The 16,003-nt window shown below is 49.6% G+C and overlaps 4 protein-coding genes across 5 annotated transcripts; all 4 read right to left on the bottom strand.

Annotated features, from left to right (window-relative positions):
* Nucleotides 1–157: 157 nt before the first annotated feature.
* Nucleotides 158–2,323, bottom strand: LOC127760127 (F-box/FBD/LRR-repeat protein At1g13570-like). The gene is made up of 3 exons (XM_052284341.1): nucleotides 1,265–2,323; nucleotides 1,012–1,155; nucleotides 158–809 (listed from the first exon to the last, which is right to left on the bottom strand). Exons 1-3 carry the CDS (start codon nucleotides 2,300–2,302, stop codon nucleotides 426–428), a joined length of 1,566 nt encoding a protein of 521 aa, XP_052140301.1. The 5' UTR covers nucleotides 2,303–2,323; the 3' UTR covers nucleotides 158–425.
* Nucleotides 2,324–3,146: 823 nt separating this feature from the next.
* LOC127759997 (F-box/FBD/LRR-repeat protein At5g22660-like) lies at nucleotides 3,147–5,164 on the bottom strand. The gene is made up of 3 exons (XM_052284204.1): nucleotides 4,190–5,164; nucleotides 3,926–4,072; nucleotides 3,147–3,833 (listed from the first exon to the last, which is right to left on the bottom strand). The coding sequence occupies exons 1-3, from the start codon at nucleotides 5,162–5,164 to the stop codon at nucleotides 3,438–3,440; spliced, it is 1,518 nt and encodes a 505-aa protein (XP_052140164.1). The 3' UTR covers nucleotides 3,147–3,437.
* Nucleotides 5,165–7,342: 2,178 nt separating this feature from the next.
* Nucleotides 7,343–10,370, bottom strand: LOC127770072 (F-box/FBD/LRR-repeat protein At5g53840-like). 2 transcript variants are annotated; one of them, XM_052295744.1, is made up of 3 exons: nucleotides 9,191–10,370; nucleotides 8,910–9,053; nucleotides 7,343–8,800 (listed from the first exon to the last, which is right to left on the bottom strand). In XM_052295744.1, exons 1-3 carry the CDS (start codon nucleotides 10,307–10,309, stop codon nucleotides 8,432–8,434), a joined length of 1,632 nt encoding a protein of 543 aa, XP_052151704.1. In that variant the 5' UTR covers nucleotides 10,310–10,370; the 3' UTR covers nucleotides 7,343–8,431. The 2 variants fall into 2 exon arrangements, with proteins under 2 accessions (XP_052151704.1, XP_052151711.1); XM_052295751.1 differs by having other exon boundaries at nucleotides 8,423–8,796.
* A 2,818-nt stretch (nucleotides 10,371–13,188) lies between these two features.
* Nucleotides 13,189–15,552, bottom strand: LOC127760147 (F-box/FBD/LRR-repeat protein At1g13570-like). The gene is made up of 3 exons (XM_052284367.1): nucleotides 14,569–15,552; nucleotides 14,328–14,471; nucleotides 13,189–13,843 (listed from the first exon to the last, which is right to left on the bottom strand). The coding sequence occupies exons 1-3, from the start codon at nucleotides 15,550–15,552 to the stop codon at nucleotides 13,463–13,465; spliced, it is 1,509 nt and encodes a 502-aa protein (XP_052140327.1). The 3' UTR covers nucleotides 13,189–13,462.
* Between the last annotated feature and the right edge of the window lie 451 nt (nucleotides 15,553–16,003).

The raw sequence follows: 16,003 nt of genomic DNA, 5'->3' as shown, positions 1-16,003 counted from the left end.
AAACCACAATGCAGTTAATACGAAACACCAAAATGCGTGGGCAAGGTAATCAACACAGCTTTGCATAAGTAGCATAAGTATGCCCAAAAAAAATGCACCTGCGGTCATGCAGTAGAACAAATCAGACTTTGAGATTATCAGACTGCCATAGCAACTTTGTATCACTATTTTTTTTCTGTCATAACATATTAACACATTCACAATTCAATTAACACAAAAATGCATGGGCAAGCTAATCAACACAGCTCTGCCCAATTGTGCGAAAAAAGAAAAACAATGCACACGCAGTAGAAGAAAACATACAGAGATTATCAGAGTGACTGCATGAATCATATAATATCTGACTGGCAGGTATCTGCACAATCAAATTAGGGTGCACAATGCAGAAACCACTTGACGATCAAACACAGGCAGCATTGAGTTCCCTATAAGTAGCGATCAAAGGGGTCATCGATAGAAAAATCAAACGCATCACGGAGGCAACAAGAATCTTCTTCATCATGAACTGTGCCCTCAACGACCGTTATATTACAGCCTCCACTGGCCATCTTGACAGAACTCAGAGGCTTCACCAGTTTCTCGCCCACCTCATCCTGTGTGGAGAACATTCCATTCGCGACCACGATCACCATCTCCTGCAGCACCTGTCCACTTCCCAGGATGTACTTCAGGAAGGTGAGCTCGCTACGATCCCCTCGGTACCCATGGAAAACCACATACTTGATGCACGATTGCAAGCATTCTATGCGACCAGCCTCCTGCCAGAACTTGAGGTTGAGCCTGCCAACCGGTTCATCTGATTTCTCGGACTGCAAAAGAAATCGATTGGTGGCTCAGCTAGATAGTGATGGACAATCAATTTGTATTTCTTAGATAAAGGAATAAACAATCTGGCTGCACATCTGCGATGACAAGGCTATCGAAGGACAAATGATCCTAGCAGCAATCAATCAAAAGTTAACGACACGATGCAAATGTGCGCCGAACCAATGAATCAAAGGGTAAATTCACCTTGACGTGCAGCTTCTCGACATTGGGAAAGCATCTCAGGAAGCTAGGCAGCAACTTGGCTTCATTGCGGACTTCAAAACGCACCTTCAAGGCCAATACATTGATGCTTGGGATGATGGTTCTTGGGCTCGCCTTTGTCCCAGCCTGCAATTATGCAATGCAAGCATCAAACATCACTGATCAGGATATCTTAATTAGACCTACTACTCACGATTGTTGAACGGAATTGGATCAAAACCGCAGGCGCGTGCACCTTGATGATGGTGTTGCCGTTCTCCAGGACATGTATTCCTGGCCTCAAGTATCCCAGCAACTGTAGATTGGGGGCATGGCCAATGCTCAATCTGGTGGCATGGTTGTCATCCTCAAACATATCCCAAATCAATAGCCGCTCCAGGCGCGGGGCGTCCACCACGGCGATGTCCTCCGCGATGCACATGCAGATCTGCACGCACCGCAGGCTGTGGCTGGCGAGGCGGAGGAGCACAATCTGCCTCTGGCTGTAGTAGATGCCGAGGCACTCCAGGACGGGGCTGTTGGCGAGGACGAAGTCGAGGTCCCGGTCCTCCATGGCGACGCAGTAGAGGCCGAGCTCCCGGAGGTGGGGGAAGCCGGCGCCGCGCGGGAGGGCGGCGGTGTCCGGGAACTTCCAGGTGCCAAGGTAGAGGCGGCTGAGGGGCGCGAGGGCGAACACCGTGGCGGGGAGGGCGACGTCCAAGGGCCTGCGGCGGTTCACGAAGACGAGCTCGCGGACGCCCTTGACGGCGAGGAGGTGGAGCCAGCGCGCGAGGTCGCCGCGGCGAGCGCGAGCCCCCATGGCGCTGGAGGTGAGCTCGACGTAGCGGAAGGGGCCCGGGTGGGCCTCGAGGACGCGCGACACCGCGGCGGCGACGGCGCCGCTGGCGTCGAGCGGGAGTTGGCCCGCCTCCTCGCCCGGCGGGAGGAGGTGGCCGTCCACGAGGACGAGCGGCGCGGAGAGCCAGATGCGGCGCCACCGTGAAGACAGCGCGGCGGTGCGCACGGCGTCCTTGATAGGGAGGCGGGAGACGACGCCGCCCAGGAGGTCGTCGGGGAGCGCGCCGATGCGGTCCTCGGCACCGGTGCCGTCGCCGGACGAGTCGTCGTCGTTGGCCGAGAGGAGGGCGTCGGGGTAGACGGGCGGGTCGGGGAGGGAGGCCACGAGGAGTTTGCACATGCAGTCGGCGCCGAGGTCCAGCATCCGCGAGTCGACGCCGTCCTTCTCCATCTGAACAAGGACCTTCTCCATCGTCATGAGCGCCCGGTAATCCATGGCCGCCGCCGGGGTGGTTGGTGGGCCGGACGGCGAGGAGGCGAGGCAACGAGGGTTTTTGGTACCAGTAGTATACAAGAGAGGAAAGATCGCCAATGCGGCCAAACTGCCACGTAGGCGTGCTCACTCTGCTAAACAGTCCAAACTCCAAACCCACCCACTACATTCGAACCCAAACATTGCACAGATTTTACAGAAATTTCAGGCCGATGGTACAGATAAATCTGGTTTATTTGACTTGTGATTAAAATAGTACTACTACAAATGCTATATTATACTAGTATCTGCGACATGGCTTCTCAGTTATTTCTGAAGATTGATGAAAAACAGTATAATTCGCTTGTTAAAAACAGTTAATTTCTGCCAGAAAGCAACAACTCACGATTTGTTTGCCAAAAACCGGAAGTCCAATGCCTAGCGCTGTCCCCCCCCCCCCCCCCCCCCCCCCCCGGGGTCATTTTCACTTTTATCAATCGTTTATCGCAACAAAGTACGGACCTCCACTATTAATCCCTAATCCTCATCAATCCAGTGGGGTATTGAACAAAATTTCTCAAAGAGATGTGAACAAACAGTCAACAGGGGCAAAATGAACTCAAGGGGTATAATTGTCTTCCCAGTTTCCAGGTATGTGCATTGTAAACAAGCACATGAGCACCTAAAAAACAGATGAAAAATTCCGAGGCAGTAATTAGTAGCATAGCAATTCAAGTGGTGAAATCATTATAAAACAAAGTGACTACTGCCCATTTCAGTACTTATGCACCACCTGTACCAGGAAGAAAAAACATGGAAGAAACATTGTGTAATAATGCAATAACAATACCACCAAAATCAGGCAAAATCTAGCAAGGGAAATCACACGCAATGCAGATATATTACCAACAGTTGTCATTCATATAATGATAGTTTTTGGCATAAGAAATGCTACTGCTGACTTTAACACTCAGCCCACATGCTAGTGGAATGCTTCAACATCCTTCAAAATAGTCGCATGCCAACAATGCAAAACAGTGCCATGCAAATGCAGACATGCAGTCATGCATTCAGATTTCAGATACCACTAGAGAGAGCTTTCGATGAACAATAGTCAAATCAGATGGCATCCAGACATTTGGAAATCTCAATTGCATAATTAAACGGTCACTTGTATATCCTTCGAAACAAAGAATGGGTCACTCAGAGAAAGATCAGATGCTCTCATGTAGCTGAACGCGGGGGGACCTTTTCTATATCCAACCATCATCAGTGAACACTTCTTACTGGCACTGGTATAGTCTGTGGAAGCTAGTGACTTCATTATGCTCATGGCCTGATCCACAAAAGCCGAATTCTCAGGATCCACGACAAACACCATCTTGTCCAGCATTTGAGCCCTCTCCAGAATGAATTTGATGAATTCGAGCTCGTTGGCACCCCCTCTGAACTGATCGAACACCACCTTCTTGATGCTCGACTCCACGCATTCTATATGACCAACCTCCTGCCAGAACTTGGAGTTGAGCTCGCTATTGGACTCATCCACATTATACTGCAAAACGCAAGTGTCTGGTTAAGTCAAAGATGGAGCGTGTACAGCTACAGATGTTACACAGTGATGAACTGATCATGCATATCAACAACCTTTATATGAAGTGCCTCAACATTGGGAAAGCATCTCAAGAAACTGGGCAAAATCTCCATTTCCTTGCGGGCTTCAAAATTCACATCTATGCCCAATATCTTCACACTAGGAACTTTTGCCATCGGGCTCACATCCGTCACCCCAGCCTGCAAATACAAATCAATTAATGCGTGATTACAAAACCCTCCGGCCTCCACATCAAGAATTATCCAGCAATCCAAAGAAATTGCAGCAGGAAACAATTATCATGAGCAGTGAAGAACCTTGATAATCATGCCGCCGATATGAAGCGCGTGGATGCCCATGTCCAAGTAACCGAGCACGGTGAGCTGCGGAGCGTAGCCTATCTCGATCTTGACGGGTTCTTCCTCGCAGGGGTACGTCCCCCAGAGGATGAGCCGCTCTAGACACGGGGCGTCGACGATGGCGAGCTCGTCGATCATGGACCACCAGAGCAGAACGCACCGGAGGCTGTGGCGGCTCTCGACGCGGACGCGCGAGGGGGTGCCGTAGCCAGCGACGAGCGCGAGCTTCTCCAGCGCGGGGCAGCAGGCGAGCACGTGGTCGAGGTCCCCGTCATCCATGATGGTGTGGCAGATGCCAAGCTCCTGGAGGTGGGGGAAGACGTCGGGGCCGCGTGGGTGGCCGGTGGTGTCCGGGAAGCGGAAGACGCCCAGGTAGAGGCGGCGGAGGGAGGCGCAGCGGAGGATGGTGTCCGGGATTCTCACGTCGAGCGGCCACGGGCGGTTGACGAGCACGAGGTCCTCGACGCCCTTGGCCGCGAGGAGGCGGAGCCAGTCCGCGAGCGCGTCGACGTGCTGGCCCAGGAAGAAGTTGATGACGCCGACGAAGCGGAAGGGACCCGGGTGGGAGGCGAGGACGCGTGTCACGGCGTTCGCGACGGCGTCCCTGATGCTGCTGGGGGACGACGCGCCGCCGCTGGCGGAGATGTGCGGCCCCTGCGGGAAGAGGTCGCCGTCGATGAGGACGAGAGGGGTGGAGCGCCAGATTCCGCGCCAGCGGGAGGAGAGCGTGGTGGTGCGGGCGGCGTCCTTGGTGGGGAGGCGGGAGACGATGTAGCGGAGGAGGTCGTCGGGGAGGGCGCTGATGCGATCCTCGCCACCGCCGCCGCCGCCGGATGAGGAGGAAGTGAAGGCGGCGGAGAGGGTGGCGGTGGGGGAGACGGGATTTTCGGGGAGGGAGGAGTAGACCAAGTGGAGGATCGTGTCCATCGTCATGGCCGCCGCGAGCTTCGGCTTCCGAGTTCCGAGTCGGTGAGAGAACCAAGCCGACTAGTTAAGTAGGCAGGCTGCTACGCGAGTGGGGGCCTAGGGTTTGGCTCTCATGGGCCGGATGCGTATGGGCCCACGAACGTTCTTCGTCTTGGCGTTAACCATGTACTACGTCCGTTGTGTTGTCCCAATTCATAGCTAAAAATATTTATATTTTAGAACGGAGGTAATAGTCAGTACTACATATTTTGTTGATCCCAAAATTAAACCATCCTAGTTAACTATTCTTGCAAACAACTTGTTTGAGTACTGACTACTCAAAATCTAGGGTTTACAGAGGAGGATTTTTTTTTTCGAGGAACCGACGACAGGAGTTTCTCCTGCTGGAATTTATAGAAGAAGATAATTGGCCCAGTTAATAAGGGAAACCGGGCCCAAAAACCGAACAAGCACGGTTAATTAAACGGGAAACCGGCGAAAACCTATACAGAAAAGGAAAAGAAAGCAACTATTGAGACCTCACAAAAGTCATCGTTGCCGAGCTTGCCAAAGGCAAGCAGCTTCGACAACATAATGCACGAGGTCTCCAGAACCACCAAACATCCTCTAGTGAAGCAGAAACCTTCTGAGCGAAGCCTTCAACAAGGGAACAACATCAAGAATACTGTCAACGCCCGTTCGAAAAGGAACCCAATTTTCACCTAAAGGGAGAGAGAGTCATCATGACGATACCTCCAAGGAGGAAACGGCACCCACAGGCGTCGATATCATCAACCTACAAAAACACTAGGCAAAGTTTTCACCCGAGACTCTCTCAAAATGCTCCACCTCCAAACCCTCATCGCGTTGCCTGGACGTCTATTGAGGGTCATCGTTGCCGAGCTTGCAAGACAAGCAGCTCCGACTCTGCCTCAACAGTCAATCACATTGCAGCTCGACCAGAGACCACCTCACATACAGGAACCCAACTGCAGCAAACCTACGGCACGGCCGACGACCAGCGTCCGCACGCCACCCCTACCGCACCAAGGAGCTCCCCGGCAACAACTGGAAGCAGCCTAGCCTAAGAAGGGAGGAGCCCCTAAGAAGAGGGGAGCAGGCGCCGCACCGCCGGTGAGCACTGGAAGAAGAACAACTAAAGAAGAGGGGAACCGGATCTGGAGAAAAAGGAGGAGAGAGATGGAGGCGCCGTCCCCGTCGCCGGCAAAATCGCAGCAGATCGGCAGCCCCCGGCCAGGTCAGCGGCAGCCGGCGCCGGAGCGCGCTCCACCGAGAGCCGGACTGGAGCCACCGCCGACGAATGCGAGCCACCGCCGACCCGATGCCGTCGTCGCCGACGAGCCCACGCCGGAGAAGCCCGTCACCGGCCATCCGCCTACGCCCGAGCGGCATCGGCGTCGACCGAGCCCGTCGCCGGTCGCCCCGGCCAGAGGGGCAACCGGATCTAGTGACTCCGTCACCCGTCGCCGGAGCCGAAGCCGACCGCCGCGGAAAGCCCCGCCGCCGCGCCGCCGTCGCCGTGGAGAGCCCCACCGTCGCGCCATCGCCGCGCCGTCCCCGTCGCCGCGACCTCGCCGTCCCACCGCCATCGTCGCCACGCCCACGCCGGGGCGAGATGGAGCCGAGGAGGATGGCCCCGCCGCCGCCATCCCAGCGCGTCGCCCGGCTTTGCCGGCGACGAGCTCCGGCGGCGGCGAAGCACAGAGGAGGAAGGAGGAGGGGCGGCGGCGGCTAGGGTTTCGCCCCCGAGCCGCCGCGCGAGGGCGACGCGAGGGCCGTGTCGCTATCTTGTGACTCACAGAGGAGGGTTTTATAGAGTAAGTATAGAGTAAGTACTGAGCACTTGGCCATAAACACCATGTAGAAGCATTTGATGATATAGAATGAGAAAAAGAAGAGTCATGTAAGAGTAACATCTACAAATGTGGGAATAGTAACATCTACACCTCTCATGTAAGAGTTTGTGTGTTATATGTTAGAACTCCCTTCGTTTCACAATGTAAGACATTTTAGCATTTTCCACATTTATATTGGTGTTAATGAATCTAGACATATATATCTATCTAGATTCGTTAACATCAATATGAATGTGGAAAATGCTAAAATGACTTACATTGTGAAACGGAGGAAGTACTTATTAATTTATAGAAAGACAATATTGATAATATTAGAGCTAGCAGCCACCTCTATTATAAAAACTTGCTTTTACGTGCGTGCACAGTGATTCGTGCACTAAAATGACTGATAATTTGGATACAAATGATCAAAAGGAAGCTACACCTTTTTTTTCTGATTGTTCTCCAGAACTGACAGATAATTTAGATACAGATGAGCAAAGGAAGCTTCTGAGCGTCTATTATTGTACATTTGTTACCAAGTGCCATATAAGTCTTCATGATTGTGTGCATCCTGCTCTGCTATCACCCCGGAACCAAAAGTGATATATACACATGTCACCCCGGAAACAAAACATTGAGAAAACCTGATCTGCTATCAGATAATCCAGCCAAATTGCTCAGGAGCCCTGCAGCTGCTTGTGCCTACGTTTGGTTACAACTTCACGAACACCAGGGCAGCCTGATAGTCCAATGTGGACAACCAATCCAAGTGACTACACACATGGTTTCTATTCACATGCTAGGAGTAATTTGTACCATGTTAACAGCTATGACAATATGATCCCATGCACAGCACACAGCCATACACAATGCACTCTGATCAAAGATGAACCATTGGACCACACATCTATAGCAGCAAACAGTTAGTTAAACCTTGCAGATAACCAAAGTTGCACCAACAATGCTTCAATTCAGTTTGTGAGCATACATGACACGACGGTCGAAAGTAGCTCTTGCAAATATATGTGTTGATATGAGTAGTTTCTGCAAACTTTCACCTATACCCGGCATGTGTGGCAACAAAAATCTCACTTCCACAGACCACAAGTTAAGAGTTGTACTCATGCTTGTTACAGCCAAATATGTGCTCATGCTTGTGGGAGCTGACATTGTCTGTGCTAGTAAAACATAAGACATGCCTATTATCTACTGTATCATCTGAAAGAATATCTGGCATTATGTAGTTACTGAAGCATGAAGCTTCCCATTCTCCAAGAATAAAATAGTATTTGTTAAGACTTACTAGTTGTGACAGCAAATTCTGCTTATCCCTGTCAGAGCTGATATAGGTCGTGCAAAATTTGTCAAGCATCTGAAAATGGCTAACTGGCTGTCATGTAGGTACTGTCATACTGAAACCTGATCATCTTGAGCTTCAGCAGTAGTCAAAAGGGTCATTCACAGAGAGATCGGATGCTCTGTGGAAGGACCAAGCACTACCACCTTCAAGCGCAACGATCAAGAGCGTAGGGTTCTCGCTGGCCCTTTTCGCCATGGCCAGGGGCCTCAGCTTGGCGCGCATCTCGTCCACCCAGGCCTGGTCTCTGTTGGCCAACACAACCACAATCTTCTGCAATGCCTCGGCCCTCTCCAGGATGAACTTGAGGAACGCGAGCTCACTCCGCTCCCCTCTGAACATGTGAAACACCACCTTATTGACGTGTGAGTGCAGGCACTCGATTGGGCCGACGTCATGCCAGAACTTGAGATTGAGCTTGCCGGTAGGATCATGAGCATCATCTGACTACAGACAAATAGAGAATCAACAATATCGATAGTAACCACGGATTGTTCACGCAGTGGGGGCAATCAGACATTATACAATAACTAAATGAGAGTGAGTAGAATCTCACCATGACATGTAATGTCTCAACATTGGGAAAGCATCTGAGAAAGACGGGCAGCAACTTGGCTTCATTGCGGATCCCAAATCGCACCTTCAAGGCCAAGATTTTGACACTTGGTACCGTTTTATCTGAACTCATCTTTGTTCCAGCCTAGAATACAAATCAAGATTGCAATATGCCCATGGATCAGCAAAGGAAATTGCATAGTTTGACACCATGTATTGCTATTGGCAAATATGAGCTGATGAAATAAAATTGAGATGGAGCAGATCACTAAGCTCACACACCTCGATGGTGGTATTGCCGATCTCCAGCTCGTGCATTCTTGGTTCCAAGTAGCCCAGGACTCGCAGCTCTGTGGCGTAACCAATCTTGACCCTTGTGCGGCAAAAGATTTCGCCGGGGAAACCCATGAACGTCTTCCACAGGATGAGGCGGTCGAGGCGCGGGGCGACGACCAAGGCGATCTCCTGCGCCAGCGACATCCAGAAGAGCACGCAGCGGAGGGTGCGGCTGCGCACGCGGATGTGAGCGGGGGAGTAGGAGTTGGAGACGAGCGCGAGCGTCTCCAGGACGGGGCTGCACTGGAGCAAGCCGTCGAGGTCCTGGGCGTCGATGCTGATGAAGCAGAGGCCGAGCTCCCGGAGGTGCGGGAAGACGTGGGGGCCGCGCGCGCCGCCGGGGATGCCCGGGAAGGTCCAGAACGCGAGGTAGAGGCTGCGGAGGGAAGGGATGCGGAGGATATCGACGGGGAGGGGCAGGTCGAGCGGGTAGGGGCGGTTGGCGAAGACGAGGTCCTGGACGCCATTGGCGGCGAGGAGGCTGAGCCAGTAGGAGAGCATCGGCCAGTGGGTGGCCATGTTGCAGCAGGTGAGGTGGACGCAGAGGTAGGGGCCCCGGTGGGAGGTGAGGACGCGGGTCACGCGGGAGGCGGCGGCGGCCAGGTCGACGCGGTGGGAGTGGCCGCGCCGGAGGTCCTCGTCGGGGATGTCGAGGAGGTCGACGTCGTCGAGGACCAGCGGCGTGGACGCCCAGACGCGGCGCCAGCGCGTGGAGAGCACGGCGGTGCGCGCCGCGTCCCTGGCCGGGAGGCGGGACACGATGTTGGAGAGCAGCGCGCCCGGAAGGCGGCTGATGCGGTCATCGCCGCCGCCGCCGCTGCCGCCGCCACCGCCCGCCGAGGAAGAGAGGGAGCCGTGGGATGTGGAGAAGGGCGCCGGGGTGGGGAGGCAGGTGAGGACGACGCGCATGATGCCCTCCATGGTGTCCGTCGACTCCTCCATGGCGTGGGCGCACATCGCCCTAGCCATGATGTGGTCCAGGTGCGGACGGGGACCGTGGCTCGATCGCGGGTGGCGGGCGCGCTCGGTAGCTCTCATCCCGCCGGCGGCGACCAGCGTAGGCATTGCCGGCGGCTGGCGGCGTCTCGCTCCAGCCGGCCGGTGCCGAGGAAGAGAGAGGGCGAGAGACGCGGAGATGAGGACGAAATGGGGGAACCTGAAAAGCGACGACAGGATGACATGTGGGCCCAATTTTCTTACTTTCTGTTGAGTTTTATAAGAGCAAGTTTAATAATATAGCCCACTACTAGTTCCAAATCATCTATACCCAATGTAATTGCCAATTCATACAATAGTTGGTTACTATACTATTAACTAGCATGGTGGCCCGCGCAGATTGCGCTGCTAGCATCATTATATTTTCTCTCATATAATATCATATATGTTTTCTAATTATATTATTCAAATATATTAAAATGATAACATAATTTTAAATTTTGCAATAACTTTACAAAGCTACTAATGTGTAATATTCATATTATATTTTATATACGTGTTATTTATTAATTATTTTTAATATCAAATTTTAGTTATTTGTAAATTATATATATTCCTATATGGACCCTAGACTCGTCTTTTAATATTTTTTTTTAATTCCGAATTTTCTATAAATTGTATTTCTATATAGACTCTATGCTTTTCTTCCAATATTATTTATTTTATTTCTGAATTTTCATATTATATTTTATATACATGTTAGTTATTAATTAATTTTAATATCAAATTTTAGTAAATTATAAATTATATATATTCCTATATGGACTCTAGACTCGTCTTTTAATATTTATTTTTTTAATTCTAAATTTTCTGTAAATTGTATTTCTATATAGACTCTATGCTCTTCTTTCAATATTATTTAATTTTATTTCTTAATTTTTATTATTTATAATTGTATTTCTGTGTAGACTCTAAACTCATCTTTTAATATTCTTTAATTTTTAATTTCGAATTTTAGTTACTTCTAAATTGTATTCCTATATTGACCTTAAACACTTCTTCCCATGTTTTTCTTAATTTTGAATTTCAGTTATTTTTAAATTGTATTTTTATACGGACTCTAAACTCTACTTTTAATTTTATTATGTTTATTCCAAATTTTAGTTAGTTTTAAATTCTTATATGGACTTTATACTCTACTTCTAATATTCCTTATTTTTTAATTCCAAATTTCTTTTTTTTTCTTAATTGTATTTCTATATGGACTCTATACTCTACTTCTAATATTCCTTATTTTTTAATTCCGAATTTCTTTTTTTTTCTTAATTGTATTTCTATATGGACTCTATACTCTACTTCTAATATTCCTTATTTTTAATTCCGATTTCAGTTATTTCCTAATTGTATTTCTATATGGACTCTATACTCCACTTCTAATATTCCTTATTTTTAATTCCGAATTTCAGTTATTTCCTAATTGTATTTCTATATGGACTCTAGTCTCCTCTTCTAATATTCCTTGTTTTTAATTCCGAATTTCAGTTATTTCCTAATTGTATTTCTATATGGACTCTAGTCTCCTCTTCTAATATTCCTTATTTTTCAATTCCAAATTTAAGATATTTCTTAATTGTATTTCTATATGGACTCTAGTCTCCTCTTCTAATATTCCTTATTTTTTTAATTCCGAATTTCAGCTATTTCTAAATTGTATTTCTATATGGGCTCTGTTTTTTCTTTTTTCTGATTAATGTGAGAATTTTTAGGCCATGAGAGCGAACGTGAAGGCTTCTTTTTCTATTCCTTTAATAATATAATAGATACCTAGTCTCACATGTCATACACACATTACGTCTTGGAGTCCGTGCTGCAACTGGCTACAGATCTATAGCCCGTTGCTTTTCTCTCTCTTCCTTTATCTCTTTAAAATATGTTTATAGCTGGCTTATAGCCTGCTATTGTACCTGCTCTAAGGCTGCGTTCGTTTGGAGAACAAAGGGAGTGAGTTTGTTTCGTTTTCCGTACGCACGCTTCCCGAACTACTAACCGTTGCGTTTTTTGCAAAAATTTTCTATAGGAAAATTACTTTAAAAAATCATATTAATCCATCTTTAAAGTTTAAAATAGTTAATATTTAATTAATCATGCGCTAATGGCTCACCTCGTTTTGCGTATCTTTCCAATCCTCTCTATCTCCTCAAACACAGCCTAAAAATTGTTTTGCTCGATGGTTTGAACTTTGAAGAACTGAGAATTGAGTAAATACCCTATTCGTAATTTATGGTTGATTTTCAGAATTTGGTGAAACTTTAACGTCAGAAATATACTTTCCTATAATAAGTGTCATTTTGCTTCCAATGTAATCTTTAGTTTGCATCACATGATCAAACTACCAAGTACTCCTCCCTCCGTCCCATAATATAAGGGATTTTGGAGTGATGTGATATTTTCTAATATTATGAATCGGGACAAATGTCTATCCAGATTTATAAAACTAGAGAGTGTCACATCCTCCAAATCCCTTATATTTTGCGACGGAGGGAGTATCAACGAATTGACCAAGTTATCTTTGATCACCACAAAGTGAAAGCAGCACACTTCATGATTATGACAAACCTACTTGTGCATAAATTATGCAGCATTTCCCTAGTAGGAGTAAGTCATATCCACAACATTCTGAATTCGTGCAGCAAATGCATCTTGAATAATGTGAGTAACTATGCTAGAACTGTTTCCATAGCATCAATCAACAATACCAACACAACTCGAAGCATCACAGTACAATCTCACGATCTGACATTCGCATCAACCATATGTGTCCATATGAATACTACAACTTGATACATAAACGAATAAGCAGGGCATTTCGTGCTCAATTGCACCAACACTTAGCATAAATTGGCGAACAGGGCATTGCATTGCATGCACTTAGACCAGATCACTAACCCAAAAGGCATCCCACAGAACATCACGAAGAAATGGACATGTCATTAAGTATATATATATATCAGTATAAATGTAGTGCTTAAATAGTTAAATAGCTTAAGCTGATAAGCCATTGCATGAGAACTACAGGCTAGAACTACACACTCTTCATGCCAGAGCTGACCAACAAAACCATCTTCTAGACAAATCATAATCTAAATATCTAAACAAGCTTCTTGCATTTGCATATGCATAGATAGTGAAAAAGGAAAAAGGAAAGCTAGTAACGTCCCTAGCTTTAGCAAAATAGCAATGATGTATCATGAAATCTACTCAGCTAAGCCGTGTGCCTGAGCTTCAGCAGTCAAAAGGGTCACTCCTGGAGAGATCAGACGCTGTTCGGAAGCTCCAGGAGGTGCCTCCACAGCGCACAAAGATGAAAAACTCTGCGCATTTACTGGCACGATGTGTGCTGTAAATCAGAGGTTTCAGCCTGTTACCCAGCTCCTCCTGCGAAGCGTGATCTCCATCTCCATCAGTCAACACGACCACCAATGTCTGAAGGATCTGGGCTCTCTCCAAGACAAACCGGAGGAACGCAAGCTCGCTTCGCTCTCCGCGGAAGTTCTTGAACACCACCTTCTTGATGTGTGCCTTGAGGCATTCAACAGGGGCAACATCCTGCCAGAACTTCAACTTGAAGTTGAGCTTGCCAGTGGGTTCATCAGCTTCAGCAGACTGCAGATTCATCAGCATGTTGTAGCTAGTTAAGGCCTTGTTTAGTTTCCAATTTTTTTTTCCCAAAACCGTCACATCAAATCTTTAGACACATATATGGAGCATTAAATATAGATAAAAACAAAAACTACTTGCACAGTTTGTATGGAAATGGCGAGACGAATCTTTTGAGCCTAATTGGTCCATGATTAGCCATAAGTGCTATAGTAACCCATATGTGCTAATGACGGCTTACTTAGGCTCAAAAGATTCGTCTCGTGGTTTTCAGACGAGTTATGAAATTAGTTTTTTCATTCGTGTCCGAAAACCTCTTCCGACATCAGGTCAAACGTCCGATGTGACATCCAAAATTTTTCTTTTCGCGAACTAAACAAGGCCTAAGTTTGATAATCCACGGATTTCATGTAGCAGCAATGTATCAGCCCCAATAGATGGTGCAAATGTCTGGAACTCTGGATGAGGAGAATAGGGGATGAGATCTCACCATGATATGCAACGTCTCGACATTGGGAAAGCATCTCAGGAAGGAGAGCAGCATCTTGGCCTCCTGTCGAACTCCAAATCGAACCTTCATAGCCAGGACCTTGACAGTTGGAACCATGGTGCCAGGGCTCGGCTTTGTCCCAGCCTATAGTTTCATGTGCAATTCGCAATCAGAACACAATTCACAATGCCATGAATCACTAGACACATACAAAATTACAAAGCATATATACAAGCAAGACCTCGATGACGGTGTTGGCGATCTCGAGCACGTGGATTCTTGGCTCCAAGTAGCCGAGCACCTTGAGCTCTGGGGTGTAGCCGATCTTGACCCTGGTGCGGAAATCACGGCGGACACGGCGGGTGCAGGGGCACCCGTTCCACAGGATGAGCCGCTCGAGCCGCGGGGCGACGACCACGGCGAGCTCCTCCGCGATGGACATCCAGAAGAGCACGCAGCGGAGGCTGCGGCTGCGGACGCGGACGTTGGGCTGCGTGTTGTAGCTGACGACGAACGCGAGCGTCTCCAGTGCGGGGCTGCACTGGAGCAGGCGGTCGAGGTCCTTGGCCTTGATGTCGGTGCGGCAGATGCCGAGCTCGACGAGGTTGGGGAAGACGTCGGCGCCGGGGCGGAGGTGCTCGGTGTCGGGGAACGACCTCCAGAGGCCAAGGTAGAGGCGGCGGAGGGAGGAGACGCGGAGGACATCGGCGGGGGGCTCGACCCGTACCGGCCAGGCGTGGAGGAAGACGAGGACGAGCTCCTGGACGCCCTTGGCGGCGAGGACGCCGAGCCAGCGCGAGAGCGCGGCGGCGCCGCGGGAGCCCGCGTAGCTGCAGGCGTTCGTGAGGCGGACGCACCGGAACGGGCCCGGGTGCGCGGCGAGGACGCGGGAGACGGCGTCCGCGACGTCGCGCCAGAAGATTTGGGGGCCGTCGTCGTCGGGGAGGAGGTCGGCGTCGTCGAGGACGAGCGGCGTGGAGGCCCAGACGCGGCGCCAGCGCGGGGACAGCACGGCGGTGCGGGCGCCGTCCTTGACGGGGAGGCGGGAGACGATGCTCGACAGCACCGCGTCCGGGAGGCGGCTGATGCGGTCCTCCCCCTCCCCCTCCCCCTCCTCGCCGTCGTCGTCCCCGCCGCCAAAGGCAGCGGAGAGGCAGCCGCCGGGCGACGCGGGTGACCGCATGCCGGGGATGCAGGCGAAGATGGCCCGCATGATGTCGTCCATCGGCGCCCCGGCCGGCCGGCGGCGAGGCCGACGAGAGGGTTTTGGAGTGTGGAGGAGAGGAGAGGAGAGGAGAGAGGCGAGAGGTTTGGTTTGGTGGAGAGAAAAGCTGGAGACGTGCAGTCGTGTAGCTCGTGCTCCCCGTAGTCTAGTGTTGTAGTAGCCTTGTAGTTGTTGGGTTCGGTCTGTGCTTCTTACTGGGCCAAATGTTGGGAGTGGGTTCCTCGCGGGCCCATCAGCCAGTTGCTTACTGTTTTTTTTCCTCCTCCCTGACAGAACATTAGGGTCACTAATTATACCGATTAGCACAACATGATCGCGACGTAATTAATCACACCGTGCCGCTGCGTGCTCCGACTATAGTGATTAAGCTAGATTAAACAGCAAGTTGTGATCATCTAATTCCGTCATTTACTCTATTTCATGGATTTAGCATAGCAATAAACTTCTGGAT

Source organism: Oryza glaberrima, chromosome 1, assembly GCF_000147395.1.
Source record: "Oryza glaberrima chromosome 1, OglaRS2, whole genome shotgun sequence".
NCBI classification, from domain to species: Eukaryota; Viridiplantae; Streptophyta; class Magnoliopsida; order Poales; family Poaceae; genus Oryza; species Oryza glaberrima.
The sequence above is the reverse complement of the archived record's forward strand: the minus strand, read 5'-3'. Positions and strand labels throughout refer to the sequence as shown.

What these genes read in the sequence shown, in the direction of transcription:
- LOC127760127 (XM_052284341.1), bottom strand. Translation starts at nt 2,302, where the DNA reads ATGGATTACCGGGCGCTCATGACGATGGAGAAGGTCCTTGTTCAGATG. An exon ending in ACGGCAACACCATCATCAAG is followed by an intron (nt 1,156 to 1,264) that starts GTGCACGCGCCT and finishes GCATAATTGCAG; the next exon opens with GCTGGGACAAAGGCGAGCCC. An exon ending in TCGAGAAGCTGCACGTCAAG is followed by an intron (nt 810 to 1,011) that starts GTGAATTTACCC and finishes TTTCTTTTGCAG; the next exon opens with TCCGAGAAATCAGATGAACC.
- LOC127759997 (XM_052284204.1), bottom strand. Translation starts at nt 5,164, where the DNA reads ATGACGATGGACACGATCCTCCACTTGGTCTACTCCTCCCTCCCCGAA. An exon ending in TCGGCGGCATGATTATCAAG is followed by an intron (nt 4,073 to 4,189) that starts GTTCTTCACTGC and finishes TTGTATTTGCAG; the next exon opens with GCTGGGGTGACGGATGTGAG. An exon ending in TTGAGGCACTTCATATAAAG is followed by an intron (nt 3,834 to 3,925) that starts GTTGTTGATATG and finishes TGCGTTTTGCAG; the next exon opens with TATAATGTGGATGAGTCCAA.
- LOC127770072 (XM_052295744.1), bottom strand. Translation starts at nt 10,309, where the DNA reads ATGCCTACGCTGGTCGCCGCCGGCGGGATGAGAGCTACCGAGCGCGCC. An exon ending in TCGGCAATACCACCATCGAG is followed by an intron (nt 9,054 to 9,190) that starts GTGTGTGAGCTT and finishes TTTGTATTCTAG; the next exon opens with GCTGGAACAAAGATGAGTTC. An exon ending in TTGAGACATTACATGTCATG is followed by an intron (nt 8,801 to 8,909) that starts GTGAGATTCTAC and finishes ATTTGTCTGTAG; the next exon opens with TCAGATGATGCTCATGATCC.
- LOC127760147 (XM_052284367.1), bottom strand. Translation starts at nt 15,552, where the DNA reads ATGGACGACATCATGCGGGCCATCTTCGCCTGCATCCCCGGCATGCGG. An exon ending in TCGCCAACACCGTCATCGAG is followed by an intron (nt 14,472 to 14,568) that starts GTCTTGCTTGTA and finishes ATGAAACTATAG; the next exon opens with GCTGGGACAAAGCCGAGCCC. An exon ending in TCGAGACGTTGCATATCATG is followed by an intron (nt 13,844 to 14,327) that starts GTGAGATCTCAT and finishes ATGAATCTGCAG; the next exon opens with TCTGCTGAAGCTGATGAACC.